Below are 15144 nucleotides of genomic sequence, written 5' to 3'. Positions count from 1 at the left end.
ACGAGAGCGAGCATGGCATAGTAGAGCATTGGTCTAATACAATGGTCTGGCAAATTGTGAGAAGTATTCTTGCTCACAGAACCTTCTCAAAAAAAATTTGCCGTTCGGAACCGGCGTTAAAAAATATAGGTCCCATATGCCTGTGCATTATCTACGTGCGCATCACAACATGTAAAAACAGGCTCTAAACTCTATACGTAAGAAGAAAAAGAAGAGAAGTTTCACCACAATTTTAACAATCTAAAGCAAATCATATAATGTCGCTTTTGAAATTATCAAACTCATTGCAAAAATTCATTGCATGCGAAATCGTTATAGAATAAAATAAATGCAATTTCTAGTATTGACAAATGTTTTGAAACAAGTCTGTTTGCGCTGAAAGAATATGCCTTCTATTTTAACTAAATCTAGTATATTTTACGGTTTGATACTAAATATTTCTTATTATGGTAACACTGTTCGTCTCCTCATCTTAAAACTTGAAACGTTGGAACTTCCGTTTCACTCTCCAACGTTGCTTAGCTGAGGTGAGTTTCTCGACGCATTGTCACTGCAAAATTATTACAATATTTAATTTTTATATCGTTTACGTTAGATTTAGGATACTGCATATGTCTTGTTTCTATATAAAAATAATGTAAAAAATATATGCTAAATTATTTTACTTAGATTATATTAAATGTTAGGTTAAGAAGCCATGTGCTACATAAATTGAATCGTTTTGCATCATCGTTTGCATTGTGCATATGGCATGTTAAATTAAAAAAAATTTTATATTCAAATATGCATTAAAATGATGAAAAAAATACTTAAAAAAATACTAAAAACAAGAAGAATTTAGAGATAAGTAAATTCATGTTGACTGAAAACTATATATAGAACAAGTATATTTTATGTATATTTTTCATTGGAGATAAATGCCATTAATTTTTATTGAAGTACATATATACTTTTTATAGAAGTACAAATTTATATATTTCTTTTCATATATTTAATCTTTATTCTTAATTTTTTCTAGTCCTTAAATTCCTATAAGGTATCCCTATACACTTCAAGATGGGTAGGGAGGACAAAGCTACATGGAAATCCAATTACTTTACTAAACTTGTCGTAAGCATCTTTGCATTTGTTATATTCTTTGATCTTAAAATATACATAATGCAATATTTAGATATTTAGAAATCATATCTGTAAATTATATTAAAATATATTTTTTTATTAAATATTAGCAACTATTAGACGATTACCCAAAATGCTTCATTGTGGGTGCGGACAATGTTGGCTCAAAGCAAATGCAACAAATTCGTATGTCACTGCGTGGCAATGCAGTTGTATTAATGGGCAAGAACACCATGATGAGAAAAGCAATCCGTGGCCATATTGAACGTAACGCAGCACTGGAGAAATTGCTGCCTCATATTCGTGGCAATGTTGGATTCGTTTTTACTCGAGGTGACTTGATTGAAGTAAGGGATAAATTGCTGGAGAATAAAGTACGTGCCCCTGCAAGAGCAGGCGCCATTGCACCCTTGAGCGTCATTATTCCGGCGCAAAATACAGGACTTGGTCCTGAAAAAACGTCTTTCTTCCAAGCTTTAAGTATTCCGACTAAGATCTCCAAAGGTACTATTGAAATTATAGTAAGTATTTGTCGAGAAGTACTTGAATTTAATTATTTCAACATTTTTTCATAAGCTTCACGAATATAATTGCAATATTAATTTTTAGAACGACGTTCACATTCTCAAACCTGGTGACAAAGTAGGAGCTTCCGAAGCCACGCTCTTAAATATGCTGAATATCTCTCCATTTTCATATGGATTATTGGTCGAGCAGGTATATGATTCCGGCACTATCTTCGCTCCTGAAATTCTAGACATCAAGCCTGAAGACCTTCGTGAGAAGTTCATGGCTGGCGTTGCAAACTTGGCTTCAGTTTGCTTGGCGATTGGTTATCCCACGGTTGCTAGCGCGCCACATAGCATTGCGAACGGTTTCAAAAATCTACTGGCCATCGCCGCTGTTACTGAAGTTGAATTTGCAGAGGCTGCCACTATCAAAGAATACATCAAGGTATGATTCTGCATATAATATTAATATTTTTATATTAATTTTCTCAACATTCCTAAACAATATATAATGATGAAAATATTACACGTCTAAAGATCTTGGTTCACGTGTCAGAGCTAGAAATAGCTGAACCCACTGACGCGTCAAGATCAGGGTTGAAATATCGCGTGAAGCGCAGTCTGAATATTAAGCATAATGTAAACACAATGTTGTACAATTGATCAAAAAGTCACATTTATCAAGGATAATAAAATTGCTTATAGGATCCAAGCAAATTTGCTGCTGCTGCCGCTGCGACAGCTCCTGTAGCCGCGGCTGCTGACACTCCTGCTGCAGAAAAGAAAGAAGAGAAAAAGGAAGAATCCGAATCCGAGGACGATGATATGGGTTTCGGATTGTTTGACTAAAACGCGCAACCTGAAATAAACCTTAAACAAGAATATGTCCAAATTTTGGATCAATTTTATAAATTCTGATTTCTCAGAAAATAAAACTCAATTGAAATGATTCCAAATTTAATCTACATTCATTAACGCTATTAGCGCCCCTAACGTTAGAATTCCTGATAAATTACATATCGTCGAGTGCTAACGTCGAGTCCTTGATGGAGAAAAAAAAAAATGTTAATTACAGAGAGGGCGTCACCGTCGCCCTGTACTTTTATTAGTTCGCGCATGATCGTTGAGACTTGAATTTTTGTATTAAAGTAGGAATCACGTTTCTACGAATGCACACATCACGCTGGCAGCAACGGGAACGTGAATGATTTCGAGAAGGACTAGTAGCCGATCGTGACCAGTGAACAGTGTACATAAGACTCGACGAGCCCTTGAAATTTCTTTACCGGTGTTTGATCTTCGAGGATAAGACCCGAAAGTACGAGTCGAGGATATGGGACTGCTCTCCGAAGGAAGTCCCCTGAGCTGGGAGGAGACGAAGAAACTGTCCGATCACGTGCGCAAGCATGGGATTATTCAGTTTATTAACCTGTACAAAAAAGTCAGGGACAGACAAGGGGATATTTTGAAATGGGGCGACGAGGTAGTATACGAAGAGATCATCGGCGATTAGCGGCAAATCGGAATCAAATTTAATTTGCAGTATCATTCCCTCCGAAATGCCATGTCATCCTGCAATTGCGCTAACTCATTTGTCCCCTAACCTTCACGCTCGATCCGTCACGGAATCGTCACGATCCGCCACGCATTCGCGCTCGCTAGAATCCGATACTATCGTTAAAATATTTATACGCAATACATGTCACCGGAAGATGGATCGAAGTAGAAAGTTACGGTCCCATTAATCTTTTCAACGCGCTGCGTCACACGTGTTACGTGCGCGTAATGCGAATCCCGTGTATAATCTTGTCATTACCACTGATAATAAGCTGTTTGTGTCTTTCATGTCCTTGAAGCTTCTTTTTTTCGCTCAAATTATGAGTTTGTTTTATGTTAATTTTTTTTTTTTTACACTTTTCGTTATCATGTATTACGCCATGTATTCATATTCCGAATAATTTATTTCTCATGCTTTAAAATATTTTATTTTGAGAAGGGTGAAAAGGGGAAGGGTGAAATAATTGCGATATTAAATTATTTTTAAAACAAAAAAGTAGATACACAAACAATATTTAACGAAATTTGATTAAACATAAACGATTTTTGGAATAGGCTGAATGTTTAAAAGAGATGAAAGAACAGGATTTGAATATAAACGTCTTTGCATGGGACAGCATTTGCAATCATGGAAATATCAGTCGAATGAAAATTTCATGATTGTATAACTGTCATTAAAGTTTATTATTTATGATCTCAATTATCCTTTCTCTTATCTTATCTTATCTTAATATCTTATCTTAATATCTTAATATCTGTAGAACTTGTAGTCTTATAATCTATATACATATATATTACATTTTATGTAAAAAATAAACATCAATTATATACTTTGACATAAACACTTTTTTCTTAAGAAGCAAGTTGGAAAAATAATTATTTTAAATCTTTTCAAAAATAAATAAACTGTAATATAATCATTTATAGTTTTAAAAAAGTATAATTTTATCAAAGTTAATTTACAGACAAAATTACAAAAAAATTGACTTTTTTAAATCTTAATTAAAATTTAAAAAGTACTTGTTTAGAAAAAAAATCAATCAAAATGTAGTCAATTAAGATAAGAAAAAGGATTTTAAAAAATAATTTGATGTTAACTCACTGATAACAAAAAGAAACAAAGCTAAATAATTTTGTTTTATGAAATTTTATAATTGCACCCTTCCCCTTCAAAATTAAATTCAGAAAAGGTTTTTGACTTTTATAATTAAAATATTGTTATAACTAGAATATTTTTACAACTAGAATATTATTTATTTTGTTTTTAATATTTACATTAAAGTACTTAATAAATATGTTTTCTTATGTAACATAATTATTTTTATATAGGTAGAATATATAATCGTAAAATTTGATGATGACGCAAAAACTGCAAAGCTTAGTTTAAGAGCTGTTGAAATATTAAGAATTTTAAATAAGAAAGAAAATGAAGATCGAGAGTAAGTTTAATATTGAGCTTATAATATACATATTAAGCTTATAATATCCTCCTGTATACATTTTATAAATTTGTAAAATATATTAATTATATTAAATAATTTTTTTTTAATTTTAGCTCTTTTTTTACTGTTTGAGAGAATTTTTAGTAGAATTGAAAATACAGAAAAAGAGAAACATATTGTAATAAACAATACTCTTTTTGTCATAAAAATTTCTAATTTCAAAGATTGTTGAAAAATTTATAATCGATAAAATCAATTAGGAACCATTTTATATTTTATTTATGTACTAATTTGACTTTATAAATATCAAATTATTTTATAACACTATTATTTTTACAGTAATGTAAAATCACTTTGGAGACCAGAATATGGCGCTTATATGCTTGAAGGAACTCCAGGAAAACCATATGGAGGTTTATTAGCTCATTTTAATGTTGTTGAAGCCAATATGCGTTATCGAAGACAAGAAGTAATGAAATTATTGCAACCAAATGAAGTTTTAATGACATTAACTGCTTTTCCAAGGTAATTATAAAAGAAAAAAATTATTAATATTTTATAAATATTTTATAAAGCATTCTATGTTCTTATATAAATTTTATTATTCTATGTCGCAGAGTAGGAGCTCCTGATTTTACCAATCCTCCTGCTCATCCTACACCTAATAGTGGTGCCTCTAGAAGTTTATTTTTTCCCGATGAAGCTATTTATCCCGGTCATCCGCGATTCCAGACATTAACCAGGAATATAAGGCAACGACGTCAAGAAAAAGTCGCTATAAACATTCCTAGTATGTAACAATGTTATGTCAGTTTCCCATTATCTTTTAGTAAATTTTACTCGATTGACATGATTCCATGATATAAATCAATTTTTCCAGTTTATAGAGATGAAAATGTGCCACTGTTGTTTAAAGAAGACTTTAGGGGGACTTTAGGGGGGATTAAGGGGGATGATGGATCTTCTTCAAAAGTAGCTAAAGATAATCACATTTACATGGATGCAATGGGTTTTGGAATGGGATGCTGCTGTTTGCAACTTACCTTTCAAGCATGTAACATAGAAGAAGCGAGAACGTTGTACGATCAATTGACACCTTTATGTCCAATTATGGTTGGTATCAATACTAAATCTACTTAACAATTTTGTTTCTGCTCTTTAAATGATAGCTGCATATAGAGTATTTTTTTATACATACATTACAGAAAATTTGTTTAACATTCGACAGTTGGCTATAACTGCTGCTAGTCCGTTTTACCGAGGCTATATAAGTGATGTTGATTGTCGATGGAACGTTATATCTTCATCAGTGGACTGCAGGACACAGGAAGAACGTGGATTGAAACCTCTTAAGGAAAATAAATTTAGGATCAGTAAATCCAGATACGATTCTATCGATTCGTATCTCAGTGAACAAGGTGAAAAATATAATGACGTTCCTCTAACATACGATGACGAAATATATAAGCAACTTTTGGATAATGGGATCGATCATTTACTTGCACAACACATAGCTCATCTATTTATCAGAGATAGCGTCTCCTTATTTTCCGAAAAAGTACATCAGAACGATTTAGAAGATACTGATCATTTTGAGGTGAGATTACAATTGTAATGTTAACTTTTCAACAGTATAATTGCAGTAGAAGTTTCGACGTCATCAATTAAAATATTGTTTCAGAATATACAAACTACAAACTGGCAAACTATGCGCTTTAAACCGCCATCACCGAATTCATCTATCGGTTGGCGTGTAGAATTCCGTCCATGTGAAGTTCAAATCACGGACTTTGAGAATGCCGCGATAGTTTGCTTTACAGTGCTACTGACGAGAGTCATTTTGAGTTACAAACTGAATCTTTTAATACCGATTAGCAAAGTCGATCAAAATATGGTCAGAGCGCAGAAAAGAGATGCAGTGAAAGTAGAGAAATTTTGGTTTCGTCATGATATCACTTCCGACATAAAATCTGACAATGCTCAATCAGAGTACACGGAGTTTACGATTAATGAAATTATCAATGGAAAGGTGCTTATCAGATAAAAAAAAATAACTATAATTTGTATGTGTAATTTGAATATATTTTGTATGTGTTGTACATTAAACATTATCTTATTTATTTTTTTCTTCATAAATTACATTTACATATTTAAATAATTTGTGTTTTCCAGAATTTTCTAAATATATAAGAAATATATTTTGTAAATGATAAACGCTACTATTCGTATTTTCAGAATGGCGTTTTCCCTGGTCTTGTACCACTTGTAAATTCATATCTAGCCAACATGAATGTAGATGCTGATACACATTGCAGTATCCAAAGATATCTGAAATTAATACAGAAACGAGCTTCTGGCGAACTCTTAACAACAGCCGCTTGGTTAAGAAAGGAAGTCCTTTCGCATCCTGAATATAAGTAAGTGATATATTTTATGTATTTATTTATTTATTTATTTTTATTTTAATTGTTGATATTGTTCTTTAAATATGATACCATTCTAATAAAATAAAATATTAAATGTGAAAATAGGCATGATTCTGTTATAACACAACGCATCAATTACGATTTACTAAGAAAAATTGACAGCATCGTTTCGAATGATTTATCGTGTCCAGAATTGCTTGGCCAGTGTGTATCATCTAAAACTACCGATACTATACCTGCTGCTGTTGCTAAAGCAGAAAAGTGCACAACAGCAAATGACAATTGATGATGATGGTGTAAAAACGTTTCAGGTAAATCAGTAAGTTTATACTTTTGTAACATCGTTACACATATTTAAATGTCACTTAAATCTGCATAATTGGATAAATATATCTTTGCGTTATTTAATATTTTTAAACAATACGAAAAAAATAAAAATAACGCAAGATATAAAGTTTCATAATTTTATATTTGTAATTTTATATCCCATTTATTATATACGTGCTACATTGTTTTTATTTACTGACTATAAATTGTATATGAGATTTATAATTTACGTAATTTCTAACAGTTTTAAGAAGTAAAAACAGTATTGAGTATATATATATGTAAAAGAAAATGTTAGTAGTGTTATGATTATGATCAACGAATCGACATTCCACGAATCATATTGTGTATTCGATTCATTTAAATATATCATTCAGTACTACTATGTATTAAATAATTCGTTGAATGAACAAATACTAAATTTAATTGTACAATATATAATTAATTAATAACAATGTCTATGGTTAAAACCTGTAGAAGTTTTATGATTTATTAACAAGAATTAATCTGTTTTATTTTTCTAAGATTTAATCATTCTTTTACTAATTTTACGCTGCCAATTAATACAAGCTGATTTTAATTATAATTTTTCTATTCATATAAATTTTTTTTTCTTCAAATTACTTAAAAAAATAAAGCATATCTAGAATCTGTACAACAAAAATTATGTAATTAGTATATTATGTGAAAACGTAAATTGACACCAGTATATTAATTACTTTTATAAAATTATTAGTATATTATTTACAAAATTTATAAAATTTTATAAATAATATGTATAGTTTTTATCATTTTCTATCATTTTAAAAATCTATTTTGTCAAATTAATCGGTTTTAAAATGAAAAAGTACTTACACAGACACTGCGAAAATATTTCTTTTTACAAGAACTTGAGTGAATTTCCACTCAATGTTTAAAGCGTAAATAATAGAGATGTACATATTATTTTTACTATAACTATTTTTTTCAATATCTTTTGAAATACATGCATATAAAGTTTTTGAATTATATTAGGCAATATTACTTTTTTTTTCTATTGAGTATAAACTGAATAAATATAATTAAATTAAAAGAATCAAAAATTGCAAATATTCAAGTGCTGAAATTCTAGATAATTCGTATGAAAAATGTGTTAAAAAAACATGTTATACATGTTATTCTATAATTAAAAACGCACTTCTATATCTCTTCGCAGATGCACTCTATTCTCACGGATCTTTATAAATCTTTTATTAATTATTGTGAAAATTGCAAAATGGTAAAGTAAAAATTTTTTTATTTAGTATAATATGTTCCAATTGAAGTACGTCACTGACTATGGGACACTCTGTATATGTACTAATAGATATGTACTTAAGATTGAAACAAACTGTACAAAAATTATATATATATACACACACACACGCGCGCGCGCGCGCGCAATTACACACACACACACACACACACACACACACACACACACACACACATACATATACATGCACACAAAGCGCTAATCTTTGGAATATGCATTATATGAATTAGTTATATAATAAAAAAAATTAAATTATACAAATTAAATTATAAAAGAAAGATATACGTAATATATGCATGTATATGCGCTTGAAATAATTTTCGCAAATTGAAATTACTTTAAGCAAAATTGTTACAGTCTGAATAAAACAATAATACATCGACAGTTATATCTTATATAATATTCTCTTCCCTGTTTCCCTTTTTTTATTAGTATAAATAAAATAATTTGGTATGATAAATGCATGTACATGAAATTTATAGTTTTCATCTCAAAAAAAGAAAATCATGTCATTATTTTCTTTGTATTACTCGTCGTTAATTTTTCATATACCAATCTATATTTAATGATATAAATTAATAAAATATAGCAAATTTCCTTTTCACTTTGTGATTTAAAAATATTATATTATAAATCTTGATCGATTGTTATAAAATCTATTTTAGACGTAATGACACATATATAACGCATGTAACGCAAAGGTTGAATTATATATATATATTTACTAATACTATATATTACTATATATATATTTACTAATAAAAAAATAAAGAATAAGGAAATTTTTTTAGTATATTTTATTATCGAAGATGTATAGTAATTAGAAAAAAATATATATTAATTTATTTCAATATATATTTCAATATACAAAAAATTCATGATTTCTCGTTTTTGTTATAATTCAATAAAAGATTTCAATATAACTCTCTTGACATTACAAACATATGTTACTAATATTATGGAATGATTCATTATACAAATACTATAGCTAGAATTGTCATTTGAGTTAGAATGTCATTTAATCATATTTATTTATTTAAATTCGTTATGTTTATTTAGACTTGTTCTATATGAAATATAACTATTCCACAGTAAAGCAACTGATTGCACAACTAGTGCTTGATAATTCAAAGGTACTATAGAAAAGTTCAAAAGTTGTACCATAGGCCATAGCTAAAACAAAGATAAAAAATATATATACTTCATCATAAAACAAATAAAAGCAAACTTCCAACTTTCTATGACATATTATTTATTACCTTATAATTATTTATTAAAATATCTCTGTATTCATTTGCTATTTTAACCTTTAGTTTTGCAATGTCTTTTTCCTGACAAATACCAATAGCAACTAGCAAAACTGCTATGAATGAAGGTGCAAAAAATAATTGATCACAGGCAACTTTCTTAATAGCAACGGAGGAACCTTTGGAGCCTATGTATTTATCTAAAATCCCATACCATGTTCTTGTCGCTGGACCCTGTATATTTTATTACATACTAAAGTTACAAATTCTTGTTTATTGTTACAATTCTATTCTATTTAAAATGTTTAATTTATAAATATAAATTAAAAATAAAAAATGTATGTATATTATGAATATTATATAATAATTGCACTTACAGTAATGAAAAAACCAATTCCTGCAAATTGCATTGTACGTACAAAATCAATGTTTTTCGAATCATCTATGAAGTTCTGTGCAATTTGATCACCAAGTCCCATTAATATTCCTATTTATTCAATATCAATAATAATGATGATAATATATAACTATATGCAATATACAATTATTATATGAGCGTGTATATGTGTGCATATTAAAATAAACTATTAATTACCAGCTTGTACTGCCTGTGTACTCACAGGATATTTTCTTAATGCCTTTTGATATAGCCTATTTATATTTCGCATTATTATACGTTTTTCGATAACATCATTAATTGAAATTGTTATTTATGTTATGTAAAATAATTTTCGATTCTGTTAAGATAATTACGAAGAGCACAAATGTCAGACAGCACTCAATCTGCAACAAGATAATTTAATTATTATAAAAAAATTAGATGACGCACAACCGATGCTTTATGCGTGGTTACATAATCTAATTGTCGTTCTAAAAACTAATTAGTAATTGTTTAATTTAGTCCTTATTCAGAATCTAATGAATTTACACTTGATGCAATCAAAAACAGCTAGTGACAGTACTTAACACGTTCTAGTATCATTATATTTCAGTGCTGTTGATTGGCTGTGCAATAGTAAAGTGTCAAGTCCCCCAACATTCTCTATCTTGTAACCAATTAACATGTTCAGAAATTTTGTAATACGACAAATGAGATATTAGTCGAGAAACGTAATAAGAGGGTTATCATTTTAAATATTTTTGTTGATGAAACTTCAGTGAAACATCTGATAGTTAACCTCTTCAATGCGGAATCGGAAAATTAATTGTTTGCTTTCTATTAATTTCACTTGAATTTACAAAAATAATGCAATTTTATTACACATGAATGTTATTTCTTACATAAAAAGAGTATAATATATTTATTTTTATGATAAAAGAATACTATATTTTTATTGTAACATGTTACAAAAATACGAAAATAAAAAAGGTAAAGTTCTTTTCTTTAAAACAATATTTTATCTTCAGACTGATAAGTAATAATTAAAAAATATTTTTTATAAAGTATGTTCTCCTGAAGAAATTGAAAGGAAACGTTTATTAGCGTTGCAAAGGAAGCAGCAAGCTCAATTAAAAACGCAAAGTATACTTACGAATAGTCCAGCTCTTGAGCAATCAATATTAAACAACAGTGGAAAGACACAAAATACACTTATGAATCCAGTTTTTCAACAATCAGTATTAAACAACAGTGGAAATGTTGCACGACACGAGAAGCCAAATAATCGTTTTAATCCTATAGAATCAAAAAATTTTTTCAATCAAGTGCCAAATGTAACAGGAAAATGTTACATGATCAGTAATGATAGATTTGCGTTAGATGTACCATTTATACCTGCAATTATTAATCTATTTAGAACAATTCCAAGTAGAAATTATGGTAATTATAAATTAATTAGCTTTATGGAAGGTATAATGCACACAAATGTTTATAATAATATTAATTAACATTTTTATTTTTGAAGATCCAAAAACTAAAATATGGAATTTTCATATCAATGATTATAACAATCTGCTGAAAAAACTGCATCCCTATATGAAATCTGTAACTGGAATACCAGAGGATGTCTTTCAGGTAATTAGAAAATTGCAAAATAGGTATAAATCAAGTAGATATATAGCATTTATTTTAGAATACTCCAATTTTAGCTATTCAAGAAATATGCAAAGTCAAACAATCAAATTCCAGAATTAGATTTGTTAAAAATCGACAAGAAGTTGACATATTCTTTAATGCCATTTCAACAGGAAGGTGTCTGGTAAATCATGGTGCTTAATTTTGTATATATTTTTTATATTTTGATTATTACATTTCTTTAATTTATTCTAGTTATGGTATATCAAAGAATGGCCGTTGCATGATCGCAGATGAAATGGGTTTGGGGAAAACTATACAAGCATTAGGCATAGCTCATTATTTCAAGGAAAGTTGGCCACTTTTAATCGTAGCTCCTTCATCAGTCAAGTAAGTTCTGTTGTAATTGATGAAAACATGGACATATCCAGAGAAAGGATGATTAGGAGGTTCAAATTTTTTCTTCGAAATTTAAAACAAAAAGTAAAGTTAAGATTAAATGATTTACAAAACCTAATATTTTCCTTATTTAAAATCAGGAACAAAGAAACATTCTAAGTTTTAAAATATCCAAAAAAGCAATTCATTAATGCAAAAAATTACTATTTATGTGTTAACAGAATTGATAAATCTCCTCATCCCTGAAAAAAAATTCTAGATAGAAGACAATACCGACATTAAAAGTATTTTATTTAGGTATCAGTGGTCTGCAGCTATATACGACTTCTTACCATCAGTGCCTACACATTACGTCCATCATTTCTTAAATGCAAGAGATTGCATTGATGATGATAAAATCACTATAATATCATATAATTTATTACATCAAAGTATAGATACTATCGCAAAATATATTTATGGATTTGTTATTTTGGTACATATATTTATATGTATATATATATATATATATGTGTGTGTGTAATATTTTGAACAAGTCAGTGATAAACGTTGTTGTTATTATCGCATTTTATGATATAGGATGAATCTCATGTCTTGAAGAACATGAATACTGCGAAATTTCAAGCTGTTCGTCGAATATGTACTCATGCTCGTCATGTTGTATTACTGACTGGAACTCCGGCTTTATCAAGACCAATCGAATTGTATTCTCAAATTAGCCTCATTTTACCACGTTTTATGAGGTAATTAAATGATAATGAGATATACATGTATTTTAATTATGTGAATATGCATGCATTTCAGAGATATTATTGTACAGGTATGAGGACTATGGTGTAAGATACTGCAACGGACGAAGAAATGCGTTTGGTTGGGATTTCACAGGCTGTTCAAATATGCAAGAGTTGCAATTGCTACTGAAGGTCACTTGCATGATTCGAAGAATGAAGGCTGATACATTAAATCAATTACCGTCTAAAACAAGGTTTCAAAAGAATTATTTTAAACACAACTAATTTGAGTGAAATTTGATAGGTATTTTATTGGTTTACATTTTTAGGCAGGTGATTATTTTAGATCCACTTTTGGTCAAAGCTGGCACCAAAGAAATGGAGAAGATGTCGCAACAAATGCAAAAACAAATCACAGGCTTGGAAAGGCATAATGCTTTAGTACAATATTATACTGAGTCTAGCTATGCAAGATTGAAGGCAATATGGTATGTAAATATACATAACATAATACCTGTATATTTTTTTAAATATATTCAACTTTTAACATGTAATTTTGACATTACAGCAAGTATGTTACGAATTTATTTGAAAATAAAAAAAAATGCCTTTTGTATGCTCATCATCAAAATGTTTTGGATGCCATTTGTGAGATTGCTGAATCTATGGATATACGGTATAAATCTTTCTCGTAACTTAAAATCTATAATTTACATTTTCTTCTAAATTCTCTTTCACGATTCTTATCATCCATTATATATTATAATTATCAGATACATAAGGATCGACGGCAAGACTAATCCAGAGCAAAGGAAACTCCAGGTCGATAAGTTTCAGGAATGCGATGATTATTTGGCAGCAATTTTGTCAATTACAGCTGCAAATGCAGGCATTACATTAACAGCCGCACGTCTCGTGGTCTTTACTGAATTATTCTGGAATCCGGGAGTAATTAATATTTATCAAAAAGAAACGATAATTTTCCTTAATAATTTATTACAGCATTAACGAGTAAAATTTTTTTCAGGTTTTATGTCAGGCAGAAGACAGGGTGCATAGAATCGGGCAAAAGCATGATGTCACAATCCAGTATTTAGTGGCCAAAGACACTGCAGACGATTACATATGGCCGTTGATAAACAAGAAACAGAACGTTCTGAATTCAGTCGGCCTCGAACAGGACTTCTCGATACATAATGTCGACGCCACAGCGCAAAAGGAAAGCAATCAAAAAGACTTATCTTCGTTTTTGGATAGTTCTTCGAAGACAGAATCACAATCACAGCATGAGCAGGATAGTTCTTCTTCAATTATGCAAAACAATAAAGAATTGATTCCAGAACCATCTACCTCTGCAGACGATTTTAAAGATTTACTCGAGAATAATGAAGAATTGTTTGATTCCTGTGGTTGGGATAATATTATGTGATTGCGTAATGTTTTCGTTAACTATGTTCCTGCTTGTGCTCAAAGAAAAATATTTTTTATATGAGATAAAATAAAAGTTGTTTAAATTACAAACAGACAAAACAGAAATAAAAATCGTTCTTTGTGTTAAAAATTGCTATAAATTATATAATGATAGTTTAGAAAATTTTTTTATTTTTTTTTTATTATTTAATATAAAGTAATCATTTTCCTAATAAATATCTAATAATGATTATTTTATATTGTAAAATTCATACATATATTAGATCTATTCTTTTCAGCTGAACTTGCACTGTTCATTTTTTCTTTTTTTCTCTTTAAACATGGAAAGAAAAGGAATAAAGCTGAAAAGTGGAAAAAGGTCAGCCGAAAAGAACAAACTTTATGTATAAGAAGGGAAGTACGAGAAAGAAAACTGTTTTACCGATAAATATTTGTAATGCGAATCTGTATAACACAGACTTTGCAGATGGCATTCTTCTCGCAACGAGGATTCGGCGAGCACGCGTGAATTTTGGTTAGTATTGTTTATAACAAAGTGAAATGACAATGTCTCTTTCCAATGTGCGGCATTTCTTCGGCACGTTATATCAGCGTTACATGTTCTCATTACCGGCAATACATTTATCTCGCACACAAAAGGTAAGAATG

General features: G+C 29.5%; 5 protein-coding genes across 10 annotated transcripts in view; 4 read left to right on the top strand and 1 right to left on the bottom strand.

Moving 5' to 3' along the window:
- Window positions 1–423: 423 nt before the first annotated feature.
- Window positions 424–2584, top strand: RpLP0 (ribosomal protein LP0). Its single transcript, XM_011631500.3, has 5 exons — window positions 424–527; window positions 1019–1110; window positions 1230–1640; window positions 1729–2073; window positions 2334–2584. Exons 2-5 carry the CDS (start codon window positions 1057–1059, stop codon window positions 2475–2477), a joined length of 954 nt encoding a protein of 317 aa, XP_011629802.1. The 5' UTR covers window positions 424–527; window positions 1019–1056; the 3' UTR covers window positions 2478–2584.
- Window positions 2585–2719: 135 nt separating this feature from the next.
- On the top strand, window positions 2720–9058 carry Gclc (glutamate--cysteine ligase). Of its 4 annotated transcripts, XM_089079269.1 has the most exons (10): window positions 2720–3111; window positions 4515–4624; window positions 4967–5152; window positions 5245–5417; window positions 5508–5740; window positions 5856–6224; window positions 6309–6656; window positions 6863–7044; window positions 7159–7364; window positions 8576–9058. In XM_089079269.1, the coding sequence occupies exons 1-9, from the start codon at window positions 2962–2964 to the stop codon at window positions 7337–7339; spliced, it is 1932 nt and encodes a 643-aa protein (XP_088935395.1). In that variant the 5' UTR covers window positions 2720–2961; the 3' UTR covers window positions 7340–7364; window positions 8576–9058. The 4 variants fall into 4 exon arrangements, with proteins under 4 accessions (XP_088935395.1, XP_011629804.2, XP_088935405.1 ...); XM_011631502.2 differs by having other exon boundaries at window positions 7159–9058; XM_089079273.1 differs by lacking the exon at window positions 2720–3111 and adding an exon at window positions 3120–3357 and having other exon boundaries at window positions 7159–9058.
- Window positions 9059–9511: 453 nt separating this feature from the next.
- On the bottom strand, window positions 9512–10882 carry Mpv17 (Mitochondrial inner membrane protein MPV17). Of its 2 annotated transcripts, none has more exons than XM_089079544.1 (4): window positions 10517–10882; window positions 10299–10408; window positions 9934–10155; window positions 9512–9847 (listed from the first exon to the last, which is right to left on the bottom strand). In XM_089079544.1, exons 1-4 carry the CDS (start codon window positions 10587–10589, stop codon window positions 9707–9709), a joined length of 546 nt encoding a protein of 181 aa, XP_088935670.1. In that variant the 5' UTR covers window positions 10590–10882; the 3' UTR covers window positions 9512–9706. The 2 variants fall into 2 exon arrangements, with proteins under 2 accessions (XP_088935670.1, XP_011629801.2); XM_011631499.2 differs by having other exon boundaries at window positions 10542–10882.
- Window positions 10883–11001: 119 nt separating this feature from the next.
- On the top strand, window positions 11002–14626 carry Marcal1 (SWI/SNF-related matrix-associated actin-dependent regulator of chromatin subfamily A-like protein 1). Its single transcript, XM_011631495.2, has 12 exons — window positions 11002–11290; window positions 11366–11740; window positions 11826–11935; window positions 12010–12119; window positions 12191–12325; window positions 12632–12809; window positions 12914–13077; window positions 13155–13319; window positions 13395–13553; window positions 13634–13741; window positions 13839–14013; window positions 14093–14626. The coding sequence occupies exons 1-12, from the start codon at window positions 11263–11265 to the stop codon at window positions 14492–14494; spliced, it is 2109 nt and encodes a 702-aa protein (XP_011629797.2). The 5' UTR covers window positions 11002–11262; the 3' UTR covers window positions 14495–14626.
- A 137-nt stretch (window positions 14627–14763) lies between these two features.
- The window catches only part of Miga (mitoguardin), a 29242-nt gene continuing 28861 nt past the window's right edge, over window positions 14764–15144 (top strand). Inside the window, exons 1-2 of one of the 2 annotated variants that reach the window (XM_089079331.1) lie at window positions 14764–14889; window positions 14963–15135. In XM_089079331.1, coding sequence (XP_088935457.1) covers window positions 15037–15135 — 99 coding nt within the window. In that variant the 5' untranslated portion in view covers window positions 14764–14889; window positions 14963–15036. Of the gene's footprint in view, window positions 15136–15144 lie in introns of both variants that reach the window. The other variant, XM_011631493.2, reaches the window with a different exon arrangement.

This window comes from Pogonomyrmex barbatus, unplaced genomic scaffold (assembly GCF_055798465.1).
Source record: "Pogonomyrmex barbatus isolate J1 unplaced genomic scaffold, ASM5579846v1 scaffold1, whole genome shotgun sequence".
NCBI lineage: Eukaryota > Metazoa > Arthropoda > Insecta > Hymenoptera > Formicidae > Pogonomyrmex > Pogonomyrmex barbatus.
The sequence above is the reverse complement of the archived record's forward strand: the minus strand, read 5'-3'. Positions and strand labels throughout refer to the sequence as shown.